The sequence below is a fragment of the Rattus norvegicus genome, chromosome 1 (genome assembly GCF_036323735.1).
Source record: "Rattus norvegicus strain BN/NHsdMcwi chromosome 1, GRCr8, whole genome shotgun sequence".
In the NCBI taxonomy this organism is placed as follows: Eukaryota; Metazoa; Chordata; class Mammalia; order Rodentia; family Muridae; genus Rattus; species Rattus norvegicus.
In genome coordinates, this window is record NC_086019.1 from 16,171,466 (window position 1) to 16,187,321 (window position 15,856).

General features: G+C 46.0%; 1 protein-coding gene and 1 long non-coding RNA gene across 8 annotated transcripts in view; one reads left to right on the plus strand and one right to left on the minus strand.

Annotated features, from left to right (window-relative positions):
- The first annotated feature begins 772 nt into the window (after positions 1-772).
- The window catches only part of Il22ra2 (interleukin 22 receptor subunit alpha 2), a 55,772-nt gene continuing 40,688 nt past the window's right edge, over positions 773-15,856 (plus strand). For 2 of the 7 annotated variants that reach the window (XM_063270275.1, XM_063270277.1), the window contains exon 1: positions 12,480-15,128. In XM_063270275.1, the coding sequence (XP_063126345.1) occupies positions 14,914-15,128 (215 nt within the window). In that variant the 5' untranslated portion in view covers positions 12,480-14,913. Of the gene's footprint in view, positions 4,251-4,776; positions 9,309-9,615; positions 15,129-15,856 lie in introns of those variants that run through there. The other 5 variants (XM_063270279.1, XM_063270284.1, NM_001003404.2 and 2 more) reach the window with 5 other exon arrangements.
- The window catches only part of LOC134482580 (uncharacterized), a 91,488-nt gene continuing 80,196 nt past the window's right edge, over positions 4,565-15,856 (minus strand). The window contains exons 2-3 of the long non-coding RNA XR_010058853.1: positions 5,692-5,876; positions 4,565-4,932 (exon numbers count right to left, since the gene is read on the minus strand). This is a non-coding gene — a long non-coding RNA (uncharacterized LOC134482580). The remainder of the gene's footprint in view (positions 4,933-5,691; positions 5,877-15,856) is intronic.

Below are 15,856 nucleotides of genomic sequence, written 5' to 3' on the forward strand. Positions count from 1 at the left end.
CACTTGGGCAACCTTCCATATCATTTGTCATATTTTTGTCTATAATTTGATATGTATGAATGCTTTAGAATTATATATATATATATATATATATATACATGTACATGTATATATATTCATTTTAGAATTTAAAGTCATTCTAAGAATAATCTCCTCTTTTATAAAGGATCTGGGGTGGACAGATGGCTCAGTGGTTAACAGCCCTTGTTGATGTTTCTGAGGACCGGGTTTATTTCCAGCACCCACATGATGCTTCACAGCCATGATATATACAGACACACCTACAGGCGAAATATTCATGCATGTAAAGTCTAAAATTCCTTACAGGACAGGGCACAGTCATTCCCAGTCTATTCCCAGTACATAGTCAACACCTGACGGAAAATACCCTGGTCCAAGGAGTTGAGAAAGAAAAGCAGATTCTCTGGACAGCGGAGCATCCAGGACACTTCCCCCGCAGAGCGAGGGAGAAAGCTTTGAGAAGAGTGTTGTACAGAAGGAGAAACAACAGTTTCTGCTTCACAGGAGTCCTTGAAATCACTAAGATAGTAGACAGGTAAGCTCTGGGCTGGAGATTGCAGCGTGAGTGTGACCTGAGTTCAGATCCTCCACACGCACATAAAAGGCTGGGTGTGCATGCACGTCCCTACAGCCCTCAAACACGAAGCCTGAGACAGGAGGCTTCCCAGCTCTCACTGAGGAGCGAGCGGCCTAGCCGTAAACTGAGCATCGTGTCCGCAGAAGACTAAGGTAAGCGGGAGAACACTTGAGAAAGACACCAGAAGTTAAGCCCTGGATTCCACCAGTGTTCATACCTGCACACACGTGCACATCCATGTACATGCATGATTGTACCATGCAAAAAATTAAAAACAAATATTAACATTAAAATATTCATCTGCACCCATGAATGAGTGAGCCTAAGTTTTTAATGCAATTTTGTATTTAGTAAATGAGCCAAGGCAAATTACGCATGCATCTTTACTAGAGGATTTAAGGTAAAAGAGGAGACTGTGTAGGCTCTGTGCAAATGTCAGACGCTTCTATACAAGAGACTTGCTGGACCTCAGTGGATGGCAGGAATCCTAGAAGCAATCTCTTACTAGTACCAAGCATGTATTTTCAGGTGTTGGAATTCCATGCCTTTTCAAAGGTAACATCTGACCACATTTTACTCCTGACTAACTATCCCAATCTTGTTTACTAAACATCGACTTACTATGCTGTGTTCAGATGCCACATTCATCATCTGTCATCACTCTGAGCAAAGGCCATTCATTACTCAGCACTGTATGTGTGTGTCATGGTTTTAATTTTTAAAGCTTTCTTCTAGTATATGTTAGAGCTCTCACCATTGTGACGACTCCTGAGAGAAACAATTCATGGGAGAAGAGATTTATTTTGGCTCATGGCTTTGGGAGTTTCACACCACCGTCAGCAGTCACCATTGCTTTTAGGTCTGTGGTAAAGCAGAAACATTGGGACCATCGGGCATGTTGACATCACATCACAGCAGCCAGGAAGCACAGAAGAGTGGCAGGATGGGCCAGCATAGAGAGAGACCCTGCGCACTCCTGCCTCCCAATGAGGCCCCTACGCTCCAGTTCCAGTGTCGTTTATTCAGTAGACTTTAACTCGGCAGTGGCTCACGGCAGTTACGTCGGAGCCCCAGGATCTGCTCATCTCTGGGAAAGCCTTCAGATACTAAGAAGTGTGCTTTACTAGTCTAAGTGTCGTTCTACTGATATTTAGCAATAACTGGTTTTTAATTATTTATTTTACCTATGAATACACTGTCGCTGTCTTCAGACACACCAGAGGAGGGCATCAGATCCCATTACAGATGGTTGTGAGCCACCATATGGTTGCTGGGAATTGAACTCGGGACCTCTGGAAGAGCAGTCAGTGCCCTTAACCACTGAGCCACCTCCCATCCCTAGCTGGTTTGGTGTTTGTTTGTTTGTTTGTTTGTTTGTTTGTTTTTGGGTTTTTTTGTTTTTTGTTTTTTTTAATACTTAGACTTTTTTTTGTTTTGACCAGATTCCACCCTCTCCCCCATCAGAAGTTCTCTTGGGATTTGAATCAGCATTCTATCACTATAATGGTTATTAATAATTTTCCGTAGTTAAATGCTCTTCAGTAATTGTGGAGAACATATCCCTGTTCAATTTCCATTATCGGCTTTAGACATCCTAAACATTTCTTCCCCAGTCTATTTTTAGCGTGCTATTTCATGCTTTGTGCTGACAAGCAGAATATTCTCTCCTATGGAGGCGTGTGAGTGGCTTCATGTTTAAACAGAAACACTGTCATTATTTTCACATCGAGTCACCCAAACCTTCTCATGGTCTCTGGTTCCCTTATTTGCACTGTGACAGGTTGGAGCCTTTGCGGGGTGCGGCTGTCTTACCTCAGCGCAGCTTCTCTGGGGTCCCAGTACAGAGCACAGTCACCACTTTCCAGCCCTGGCTGGGACCTTAAGCTCTCCCGTGCCGTCTGCCCTTTCCGTCTCTCCACCCCACCTGCTCTTCTTCAGGTCAACCCGAGTAAGAGAGGCAGACAGCAGCCGTATCACAGGCAGACAGCAGCCGTATCACAGGCTAGCTGCGATCTTGTCTTGACATTTCCTTCACCAGACAGTCTGTTACTTTAGAATTCAGCCTAGCTCAAGGTCTCAGGAAAGAGGCAAGAGGAAGCCAGTTTCATTCGGTGCCACATTATAACCTCATGAGTCAGCCTCCAGCAGTCTCCATTTCTTTCCAACTTCTAGTCTTCCAAACTCCCTCCACAGCAGGTCAGCTATTCTTACAATTTTCTAGGGGGTTCCCAGCCTGGATTTTCAAACTCTTCCACAATCCTCCCACAAGCATTCTTTAAAAAAGCCACAGTAGTCAGGTTTATCATAAGAACACCACTCTCAGTACCAACTTAGTGACAAGCATTAGTTACTTGTGTTGTAAATTAGGCCCTCTGCAGCCTGCCCGGCCACAGCAGTGTAAGTAACTGACCACTGCCAGGTGCTGTGCATTTCCACCATGCAATGTGAGGGCCTTTTAAAAGGTCCTGGCCACCCCAGATCCCTGTGGGCATCTTGTTCAGTCAACCAGTCAGTCAGTGTGTGTGTGTGTGTGTGTGTGTGTGTGTGTGTGTGTGTGTGTGTGTGTGTGTGTCTGACTCCCTGTCTGTCCGTCTGTCTCCTTCCCTGCCTGGCTAGTCTCCCTGGCTGGCTGGCTCATGGCCCCACTCCGAGACACCCTTTCGTTCTCCTCTGTCTCCCAACAGATATCTTGTGTTAAGTCTATTCTGTGGCATGATCTCTGAGTGTCACACCTTGGCCCCAAATGGCCAGGGTAACCTTTTGCCACTTTATTATAACAACTTTTGTGTTCGTGTGTACCTGACCTGATGCAGTTTAGGGAGAAAGTGTGTGTTTGGTGTACAGGTCTAGTGGATCCATTTCCATCACAGCATGGTAAGCTTGGTAGGAAGGGCAGCAAACACACTAGTCACACCACATGGTAGTTGGAAAGCAGAGAGTTAACAGAAGGGGCAGGGGCAATTTAAAACCTCAAGCTCCTCCCCTCCCAACCCCACCCCCTGTAACCCACTTCCTCCAGTAATCCCCACCTTCCAAAGAAAGTGACACCATTGGGAAGCGTATGAACTGACAATATGACAGATCCAAGGTATGGCTGAGGGGCAGGTTTTTATTGTAGGCCTGAGCTAGAACACAGCCAGAGGCATCTCCAGGGCGAAAGAGACGGGAGAGGACTGAACATGGTCAGAGAGAAGCAGGAAGAAGCTGAATAGAAAGACAGGACCAAAAGGAGGGCAAGAGGAACCTGGAGAAAGCATAGCCAAAATAGTAGGGTTCTAAGGATAGATGGGCAGCCTGCAGGAGAGGGCAGTCCTGAGCTGGGAGAAGTGGATTCAGGGTAGGCCAGAGAGACTGAGAAGAGTCAGCATAGACTGGGTAACAGGTACTTGTGACACTGAGAGAGCAGGAGGCCACCATGTGCTTTGATATGCTAATAGGCACCACACATAGCCTTTGTCCCTTCTGCCAGTGGTGAAGGTCCTTTGACCGAGAGGAACCAGCTTCAGTTTCTGAGGATTGCTGACTTTTCCTCTACCTGACAGAATTTGGGGAAGTTTTCTTTAGACCTGACAGGGACCAAATGTTCAAACTCATGAGCCAACGAGGAAGAGCTCACACAGTTGGAATAACAAAGCATACCCTGTCTGTGACGGTAAGTGACTTGGATAACAAAGACAAGTAGCAGGGACAACTTGCTTGTTAGGACCAAGGTTGGGGTTGAAATCTCGGCCCATGTCCTGACCGAACACACCAGACCAACATGGTTCCACATGGAGAGGTTTAATGAGAGAAGAAGAGGGGAGGAGAGGAAAGGCCGACATGAGCATGTGGAGGGAGGTGGGGTTGAGAGAAGGGACAGGGAAGATGGGAAGAGAAGAGAGCAGAGAGAATGAGGAGGGGGCAAGCAGCCCCTTATATAGTGTCAGGCACCGCTGACTGTTGCCAGGCAACTGTGGGGGTGGGGCTTAGACAGATTACCAACAACATTCCCCCGTTTTTTTGGTTTAATTAAAAAGAAAAATTAGAAAGGCGATGGTGGAGCAGGAATAGGTTCGTCTAGTCGTGATCTCTGACTGCTTCCTGCTTGCTTTGGGGGCGATGTGTCTGTAGGGAACCTGGAAAAATGGGTATGGGACGTTTGTCCAGTCTTAGGAGTTGGCTGTTGCCTTGTTGTCCAGGGTCTGTGGAACCATCTGAGAATACGTCAGAAGGAACAGGTCTAACAGAAGCGTCTGTGTCTGTGATAGGAGCTTGAACATCTGGAGGTCGCTTCTCTGGAGCTGGGTGGAGTCTATCTGGTCCATGAGAGGTAGGTTTGAGTGGGTTTCCTGTAGCTTATAAGTTTACAACAGAGATAACACGAGTTAGCAGCGTGACCATTCTTTAAGATCTGTAGAGCAAGGGAGAATACGAGCACGTGTGCGCAGGCGCAAGCAGCCGGGACACTGGTGCCCACAGCTGAGGCACTGGCGCGCAGGTGGTGGTGTGAGCACGCTGGAAAAGACAACGTGAAAGCTGTTTTCCTCGAAGCTGTAGCGGGCTGAGCACAGCAGCAAAGTCCCAGACAGAAAGAGAGAGCTCACTCTCAGGGAGCAAGCAGAATACTTGGCAGGAGGCAAGGGGCCATTTCCTGCCATTTCAAACCAGGGGCTGCATCAGCAGGCAGAGCACAGAAGCCCTGCGCGAAAGTGCACCGAGTGTAGGGGTCGCATGCACATGGGAAAGTGGGTCTCACAGACAGCGTCCCTGCGGAAGCAAGGGACAGGGCTAGACCTGCTTTTTATGGGTGTGGACCAGGAGCTGTGGCCGTGCAGCAGCAGCAGTGAGGAGTGTTGGGGCTACCCGGTGCTCCTGAGCCAGAGAGCAGTTTACCCAGGCCCAGCCTGGCATTTTAAACTGTCTCAAAAAGAGGGAGGAAAAATCTCACCCAAGGGAAAAAGGTTCTAGAATGAGGGTCAGTGAAAGGATCCATCCCCAGGGGCAGCACGGGTAGCTCCAAGCTCAAGAACACTCCCCTGAGACCATGTGTGCACCATGGAAAGTCAAGCTCTGAGGTAAAGAAAGCGCACAGAGGTTGAGTAGGTACTGCTCACCAGCACATGCTTGAAGAGGGCGCTCTCCTTGGCAGGCAGCTCTAAGCAGGGCATCATGGAGAAGGGGAGGCCTGCTGGAGTGGTGGACGCCCTGAGTCCCACAGCAGCCAGGAGGTGGTAGCGGTGGTGGTGGTGGTGGTGGTGGTGGTGGTCGGATGGCGTAGATGGCATAGCAGACGCAGCATCTGTAATTGAATTCAGGTGGTGAGCACAGAAGCTCACCATGGTTCCACATGAGAGAAGAAGAGTAGAAAAAGAGAAGAAAGAAGGCCAGCCATGGGCATGTGGGGGAAACGGGGGTGAGGGGATGGTAAGAAGGGACAGGGAAGAGTAGAGAAAAGCAAAGAGAATGAGGAGGGGGCAAGCAGCCCCTTATATAGTGTCAGGCACAGCTGGCTGTTGCCAGGCAACTGTGGGGCAGAGCTTACCTGGCTGCTGCCAGGTAGCTGTGGGGTGGAGCTTAGACAGAATACCAACATTGCTATTTGGGGGTGAGCAGACAGGAAGCAAACATGACGGAGGTGAGCAGTGAGTATGGCTCAGGGAAAGCACCCAAGAGAGTGGGAGGGACTGTACCTGGCATGTTTTACAAAATGTCCAAAAGGCCGTGAAGGCTGGCAAGCTATAGATAAAGGTGGAGTCCAATAAACTACTGTGACAACTTTGGCTCTCGGTCTGAATGAGATGGGAAGGCTGGCATGTTCTGAGGAAAATGTTCTAATCTCTTGTTTGAAAAGAAGACTCCAGTCGATGCACAGGATAGTGGCAGTTGCAAGAAGGTTAGTCAGGCAGCCATGGGCACTGCCATGCCAAAGCATCTTGACAGCAGGGACCCAAGTGATTATGAGGGAGGAAAAAACGACCCATCGATCATATTCAAATAAAGTCCTTTCCAGGGCCAACACCAAGCACTGGAATATTCTTATGCAAGGACCTAAGGATTGACACCACACAGGGTTTCCAAGGTCAGTGAATGACCTTGATCAAGAACAAGCCCAACAGACAGCCAAAACAAGACCTAACCATGGATAAGCAAGCCCTGAACAAGTGTATCGCAAATGTGCTCATGTGGAGAGGGGGTCGAACATAAGGCCTCAACCCTAGACAAAAGCTAAGAAATGTTCAGACGGGCTGAACACAAATTTCATTATTCAATACCGTGTAAGCTTTGAAAACACATACACATAATAAACAGACCAAGCATGTGGTATTTACGTATTTAGGAACACTAACACACACACACACACACACACACACACACACACACACAGAGAGAGAGAGAGAGAGAGAGAGAGAGAGAGAGAGACATGCACACGCACACACACACCATTCTTTTTTTTTTAAAAAAAAGTAGTCAAAATAAATCAGTAGTCACAATAAAATCTCTTGTGTCGAACAAAATTATACAGAAAGAGAAGAAAATGTTAATTTCATGAAGTTTCATTAAGCATTTTGCAAATGGAGATTTTTTTTAATGTTATACAAGCTAAGTGGCCTTTATCTGGAATTATTTCAACTTTTGGAAAACTTCTGAATGTTTTCATATGCAAAGATATCTCGGGGATAGAGCCAGAGTCTAAGCACACAGGTCATTTGTGTTTCTTCTGTATCTCAGTTTGCAGACATACCCACGGGGCTGTGACTATGTTTTGGGTGTCGCTGCCTTTGACGGCTTTCCACTTTTCCAGAATGCAGAGATGCGTGAGGTCATAGGCATTCCCTGAGGGAGGTTAGGAGAGCCTAGTGGATAAGAAAGTGCGATGGGCATCCGGTCTGCTCCTATGGGATGCGGTCTCCACAGGTCTGGTGTCTGTGTGGAGATGGCAGATGTCTGTCAGAAGTGATCACAGAAGGCAGGAAGGGTCTGGAGCAGAGACAAGGAGCAAACCCCACTTGACCTGACCCACTTAGGATGCACACCAGCAGAGTCACCCTGAGCTGCAGGGAAAATACTGTACATGCACATGGCCACCTGCTTTCAGGGCCTGACTACAGAAAACGACGTTGGCTCTACTATTGCCAGAACCGATGTCTAGTTCATTTCTGCTTCTTCGTGGACAGAGAGTGCCTACACCTAATGGGCATTTGTTTGGCTGATGTATTGGTGATGAATGGCTTCGACATCTTTCTATCCCTTTATGGGATGAATGATCCAAATGAAGACTGAATAACAACAGTCTTATAATTGCCTTCATACTGTGCGGTCAGCCAGACCTGATGTTACCCCCTCACCCATGTGACTGACCGAGCTCTCCCAGCCTCTCCATGCCTTGGTTTCTTCATCTGAAATATCAAGATGAAAATACCAACTTTCTGGGCTAAGAGAGGGTTTCAAACAAAACAATGCCAAGAAAATAGTTAATGGTGTTCCACCATTAATTATTAATAACACATTAATTAATTATTGTGTTATTATTGCCTTCCCACGAAGGTGAAGCAAATCTCAGAGAGCATGCCATTTTAAATCTGTAATACTTCAACGTGTACCTCTAACCTGTAATGCTTCTATTTGCACCTCCAAAAAGGAACAGAGATAATAAAACCCCATATCACATAGAAAAATCAGTTTTTTGTTTCCTTAGAAGAACTGGTCTTCTGGAAACTTCAGGAGGAAGAATAGACTAAATGAGTCTATTGCCCAAATCAGCAGCTTGAGCAAGTTCTCCAGACACAGCACTGTGTTGTCATTGTCAAGCTGGCTCTCCCCACTGAGGGCTGGCAGGTAGGGAGGACAGAGAGTCTGAAGCTAGCATTTGCTGCCTTAGGTAAGGAGAGGGCCCCCACTAACTGATTAGTGGTCTATTCACACAAGATGACTTTAAATTTCACTTGCAACAGTCCTGTGCGTATTCTTTGGCTGCCAAGTTGCTGGGAAAATAAATGAAATTTGTCTTTTTGTCTACTCATTGAATTGTTAGAGACGTTGGCTTTACGCAGGCTGGAGTATTACTGGGAGAGCTCACTTATGGTGACAGGACTTGTTTGGCTTCTGAAATGTGACATAATAAAAGCTCGGGTCCTTAACTAATCATTTTATTCATTTACATTTCAAATGATATCCCCCTTCCTGGTTATCCCTCCACAAGCCCCCACCCCATCTCCCTTCCGCCCTCTCCCATTTGCTTCTATGAGGGTGCTCCTCCACCCACTCATCCATTCCCGACTCACCCCTCTACCATCCCCCCCTACGATGGGGCACCAAGCCTCCCTCCCCTCCCATTGATATCACATAAGGCCATCTGGATGGGTGCAGAGAAAGAGGAACACTCCTTCATTGCTGTTGGAATTGCAAGCTGGTAAAACCACTTTGGAAATCAATCTGGTGGTTCCTCAGAAAATTAGGAATAGTTCTCCCTGAAGACCCAGCTAAACTAGTACTGGGCATATACCCAAAAGATGCTCCCACATATAGCAAGGACACATGCTCCACTATGTTCATGGCAGCCTTATTTGTCATAGCCAGAAGCTGGAAAGATCCCAGATGTCCCTCAACAGAGGAATGGATACAGAAAATGTGGTACATCTATACAATGGAGTACTACTCAGCCATCAAAAATGATGACTTCATGACATTCACAGGCAAATGGATGGAACTAGAAAATATCATCCTGAGTGAGGTAACCCAGACAAAAAAGAACACACATGGTATGCACTGAAAGCTTGAGTTCTTGAGAGAATGTAGTTCTTAGATACATCTTGTTCTGCATTTTAGATGTTAAGGATTGAAACCAGATAGGCTATACTCTGCCAGAGCTAGAGGCCCAGCCAGAATTCAGTTCTTAAGGCATTTCAACTCTCCCCTTTCCTCCGAACTTCTTATTTCTTCCACAAAGTCAGTAATTCCATGGAAACCCCAAACTCACTCTTTGCTACTTAACATGTAATACCCCAAACTCACGTATTTTCCCTTTCTCCTTGAACTAGAATTAGGAGTAATTTAATTGCTTCAAAATAAGATCCATTGGTGGTGAAGATATTGCCTATCAGGTGTGTTCAAATCCAGATGATCACATACCACTTAAAAAGCCAGGCAAAGACTAAAACCCAGTGAGCAGCCGCAGTAACAAGTGAAGGACGATACTGGAAAGACTGGAAGACGAGGTACACCAAGACCATGGGAAGGAGACATAACGTGTTGCATGACTCTTCCTCAGAGAGGTAACATTCTATATGACAGCAGCTTCACTCGGAGAAGAGGAGGGCCTGGATTCAGAAGCCTGACACGCACGGGGGAGTTGAAAAACACAAAGATATCAACACATATTTTCCATACGGTCTTGTGTGGAAAATAGTTTATAAATATTACAAATAACACGATCTCATAATTATGTATAAATGTAAATATTCTAAGTAAGACGCATAGTTTATCAACTGTGCCGTACAGCCGTTCTTAAATAACCTTCCCATGTATCAGTAGTGCACAGTGCCCTGCAGTGCTGTAGTTGGGTTTCCCCCCAGCCTCCTACACCTAGTCTTAGCTGGTCTCTGTGGCAAAGGGTCAGAGCAGGCACTTAAGACATCTCCCAGCTGCCTTATGAAACCCTTTCTTTCTCATTTAAGATAGAAAGAGAGAGGAGAAATGGGTAGAAAGTCACAGCCTGATCTCAGGTCAGTACTGTCTACATCTCTGACCCCTCCACAATCCAGCATCTGAAACTTAAGGGTAGCTTCTGTCTTGTTTGCTGCTCGAAACAGTGCCCCCTCTCTGGTAGGGCAGCTGACAAACATGAAAGAACGGATACATGAATGAATGAGTAAATTAATTAATTAGCACTATTCAGCAGCAATTACCAATAGAGCTCTACTACTAAGAGTTTGAATTATTTGGACTGTACAGTGTAAAAGAAGTCAGAGTGCATTTCCTCTTTTGACCTTGTGAGCCTCTTCCGAACAAAGAAAAGCAAAACAAACAGAAAACTATGACTTTGTCCTCGCCAGCATGTGCTGTCACTTGAGTTTTTGATCTTAGTCATTCCGATAGGTTTGGAACCTCGGAGTTGTTTCGATTTGCGTTTCCTTGATGATCGAGGACTTTGAACGTTTCTTTAAGTGTTCCTCAGCCATTTGAGATTCCTCTGTGGAGAATTCTCTGTGTAGTTCTGTACCCCATTTTTAAATCTGGTTAATTGGGTTGTTGGTATCTAACTTCTGGAGTTCTTTGTAAATTCTAGGTATCAGCCCTCTGTCAGATGTAGGGTTGGGGAAGATCCTTTCCCAATCTGTAGGTTGCCTATTTGTCCTATTGGCAATGTTCTTAGCCTTACAGAAGTTTTGCAGTTTTACGAGGTCATATTTATCAATTATTGATCTTAGAGCCTGAGCCATTGGTGGTCTGATCAGGAAACTGTCTCCTGTACCAATGCATTCAAGGGTATTTCCCACTTTCTCTTCTATGACATTTAGTGTAACCCGTTTGATGTTGAGGTCCTTGATCCACTTGGGTTTGAGTTTTATGCAGGGTGATAAATATGGATCTATTTTTATTCTATATGTAGATATCCAGTTAGACCAGTACCGTTTGACACCACTAATGATACTCTGTTATGCTTGCAGGCAGGAGCCTGGCATGACTGTCCTCTGAGAGGTTCCATCCAGCAGCTGACTCAGACAGCCATACAGTGGATGGAGCTTAGGGACTCCTGTCGAAGAGCAGGATGAAGGATTGCGGGCCCAGAAGGAGATAGGAACTCCACAAGAGGACCAACAGAGTCAATTAACCTGGACCCTTGGGGCTCTCAGAGACTGAACCACCAACCAAAGAACATTCATGGGCTGGACCTTGGCCTCCCTGCACATATGTAGCAGACGTGCACTTTGGCCTTCATGTAGGTCCTGAATAAATGGAGGGTAGGGAGGCTATCCCAAAAGCTGTTGCCTGTATGTGGGATGTGTTCTACTAGATGGGCTGCCTTGTCTGGCCTCGATGGGAAGGAAGTACCTAGCCTCACAGACACTTGAAGTGCCGAAGTGGGGGAACACCCAGGGGGCCCCATCTGCTCAGAGGAGGAGAGGAGAGGGAGGCTGGGGGAATAATTGTGGGAGGGGTGACCAGGGGGGTCAGTGAGCAAGATATAAGATGAGTAAGGTAAAAAACAAACAAACAACCTTTGACTTGGTACTTATATAAGTAATTTTTAGTGCCTCTAAAAACATAGGAGAAAAGCAATATAGCAAATCCTTGACAAAGAGCAGATGAGCTGGTTCGGTCTGGTTTCCTAGGAGCAATGAAACAGATTTAATGCAGCTCAGACTGAAGGTCTTCCACAATCACCGTCTTCGGGCATCGTTTGGTTTGGCAACTTTGAAGAACTTCCTTGAGTCAACTGCTTGAAATTGGGGAGGGGGGTGAAGATGGGAAAGAAAGGGCTCCCAATAAATGTGAAGGGAGAAGGAAAACCCAACAGTATAGCAGGGAGCTCTATGGGGAGTCAGGGGGATTCCGGGCCCAAGGCACACAAACCAGAAAGACTACTTGGAAAGGCTACAACTCTTTGAACAGTTGCCAGGTGCAGCTGGGGCCGCTACGAGTGCCAAACACATTACTCCTGATCCCCATAAGCAGTCCTGCCTCTTATAGCCAAATTCCATCAAGATTCATTCACTCACCTTGCCTAATCCTTGTCCCACCCTGCCTCCCAGGGTTTGTTACTTTGTTATCCAAGTGTCAAATAAAGTGCTCTCTCTCTCTCTCTCTCTCTCTCTCTCTCTCTCTCTCTCTCTCTCTTCCTCTCTCTCTCTCTCACCCTCTCTCTCTCTCCCCCTCCCTCTCTCCCTCCTTTCCTCCCTCCCTTTCTTTCTCTCTCTATCTCTCTCTATATATATATAGAGAGATACCTACTCTTTGATTGTAAGATACTGTAATAATATAAATTTAAGGAAACATTTGCCATTGGTGGAGCCCACGGAAGTGACGTGAATTTGTGAATTTTTATAGTTCCCCCTTCTCAGCAGCCTCCACAGTGAAAGGAGCACTGGTTTCCAGACAGGCACACTTGCAACCACGATGCCTAAGCACTGCTTTCTAGGCCTCCTCATCATGCTCTTGACCACTGCCACAGGTGAGTGCTTAACTTCCTTTTAATTGGCCAGTTTTGAGTCTGATCAGGACAGGGTGAGAATGGCTTGGATGATATTCTGGTCACTAAGGGGTCCAAACAGACATGGGGTCAGTTACTCTTTGCATCCTGAAAGAATAGTTCCTTGGTTACCTGAGTGAGTGTTTGGGATGACAGAGGAGCCCACTTTCATGGCAGAAAACAATTCACATTCTCTGTCTGTCTGTCTGTCTGTCTGTCTGTCTGTCTGTCTGTCTGTCTGACTGTCTGTCTGACTGACTGTCTCCCCACCCTTACCCCTCTCTCTTGATATCATCAAATGATTATAAGGACAAGACACAAGGCCCTAAGGCACATAGTCAGAACCAAGGTTTCGCCTGCCATTGTTACCTAGAAAGCCAGACATTTTATGAAATGTCCCATGTGAGACTTTTCTCATCTGTAGACAGAAGCTTGTAGGCCACTGTGGAGGCTGAATTAGTGTATATCCTCAGTGCTTTAAAGCAGCCTCCCACCCCACACAGAACACATACCATGAACAAATGATGTTTACCGAGATTTCATCAAGATTCACCTCTCAGAAAGGCCCCTGGAGTCCCAAATCAATAGATAGGAACCTCTCGGTTAAGCATGTGAAGTAAATGCACACAACTTTGGAGTTGTTCTACATAAATGCAACCCCAGCCTCTCTATCTAATAGAAATGTGTGAATCAGAGTAAGCTTCACCTCTTATCCTTGGCAGCAGGAATTCAAGGGCTAACAAAATGAGCCTGCTTTTGTACAAAAATAAACAAATAAATAAATGTACCTTACCACTTCTGTAAACTTGAGCATGACCTGTAACTTTCCGAGTCTGTTTTCACACCTGGAAATTCAGTGATAAAAATATCTCACTTATGTAGGTGTCTGGGGATAAATAGAAAAGAATGAGTGTAATAGCTTTGGTTGAGTATTTCTATCGAATCACTGTTCAATAAATGTCAAGAGAGAAGTAGATGAATAATTTGATGGTGGTGGTGGTGGTGGTGGTGGTGATGGTGGTAGTGCCTCCCTCATGGACTCCTCTCACCCAGGACATTCAGACATCAGCAGTAAGAAGCAGGCTGTTGAATCAGCCTGGGCACAAAATTGGCTTTAAGACTTTCTCCTAGGAAGGTTCTTTTATCTATCCAAGAACCTTTATCATGGAGGAGCTGGGAAAATTCAATGAGCAGAGGATGGGAAAAGCCCCTCAGTGCTTGGTGCACTGTGAGTCACTGTTGGGGACCGTGGTAGCAGTGAGGATGTCAGAAAAACCAAAGGAGAGCCAAAGAAGGGAGGCTCCAACCGTCCTCAGGTTGGCAGTGCAACTCTGGGTGGGTCTTCGAGAAGCTGTGCCTGTCACCTCCTGAAAATGTTTATGTACTAAGGTGGATTCGAGCAGGTGTGATTTGGGTACATGGGAATAGATTCAAGTCCATGTCACCTTTCATGCATTGCAGGAGGCCTTCAAAATACATACAAAAAAAATGTCAACACCATTAAATCAGTAAGAAGAAATACCCAAGGAAAATATTGTTTTCTCTCTTGTCGGAAACTTTGGACTCTGAAATAAAATGCTATAGGTCTCTTGCATCCACAAGATTAAATGCAAGTGAAGTTAGGCCACCCATACCATATGATTTGAAGAAGAAAACACAAATAATCCAGCCAGAAAGCCTTTCCTTCTCCCGTCTATGATTTCACACCCCACCAGAGCCCACAGTAGGTCTGGGGTAATTCTCCACCACTGTTACTGCCTCTGAGTAACCCCACTTGGGTACTCATAGCAAGGAGACAGGCAATGAGTTTTTCATCGTAGACATTACATCCCAGTGTTTGTGGGAATAAACTAAGGACTATGTTCTTTCCATGAGTTTTAGTTCCTTTACCCATTGGGGTGTGCTGGAGGCAGGCATCATTACCAATTTTCTTTCTAGTACGAAACACACATCATTCTATGATTTTACCTTAGGCGACAGGTAGAGCTCAGTGGCACAGAACTTGCCCTGAGTTGATTCACTAGAACTAAAGAGTTGGGGTGGAGGCTTTGACGAGGCATCAAAACCATACTGAAGAGTCAACAAAGTTGATTTTTAACCCTACCACCGCTGCCTTCACTTAGAGCGACTCCCCCAGGGATTCCTGATGCACAGATTTCCCGAAAGCCTTCTGCCCCCAGCAGCAGTGCTCACTGTAATGTCCAACCATCTTCTCGCCATCTTAGAAACGCAGCCAGCCCATGTGTCTCTGAAGCCTCAGAAGGTCCAATTTCAGTCCAGAAATTTCCACAACATTTTGCACTGGCAACCAGGGAACTCCCTCACCAGCAACGGCAGCGTCTACTTTGTGCAGTACAAGACGTAAGTAGACTCTGTTGGCAGAGAAGGCCGCGGGGTAATACGCTCTGGGTTGCGATGGAGTGTGGGGGCCGAACACCTTTGGATTTTGCTTTGTTTGGTTTTCTCTGAGGAATTTTAGGAGGGTTGAGAAGAAGCAGAGGTGGGAACAGAAGGTTGTCCGGTGACGTGGTCCAAGGATATGATGCTGTATGCAGTCTAGGGGGTTCAAGAAGGAGGCCTTCAGCTTCTCGAGTTTCCATCACACAAGGGCTTCTCAATGTATCAGCTGTGCTGGCGGCCACTTGCTTAGCCCAGTGCAAAAACACTCAGCTAAGCCCAGGCTACTGGTGGCTAAACCTGAGGCAAACATTGAAATATGTAAAATGTACTTTCAATTGGTAAGTTATGGTTTGGGTTGGTTCACTATCTAGAAAATCCTCTATACGTATTAATGACTTCTATAAGCATGTGCACACACTAGATCATGCTGCTGTATGTTCCTCTCATGAGAGCTGTGAGCCTCTTTTATTGGATCAGTGCCAAAACTCAGGTGTAATGAACGTTTCTCTTTGTCAAGGCTGAGAAATAGTGAGTCTTGATTGGCAAGTGGCAGGTTTTCCGTGTATACACCCTATACTATGTTTGAGATTCTTCTTCCACTAAATAGTTTGAGGACCTGGCTAGCTAAAAGGCAAGAGCAGTTGATTACAGCTTAGCCTTCATGGGTCTCTATGAGAATTCCGCAGAAT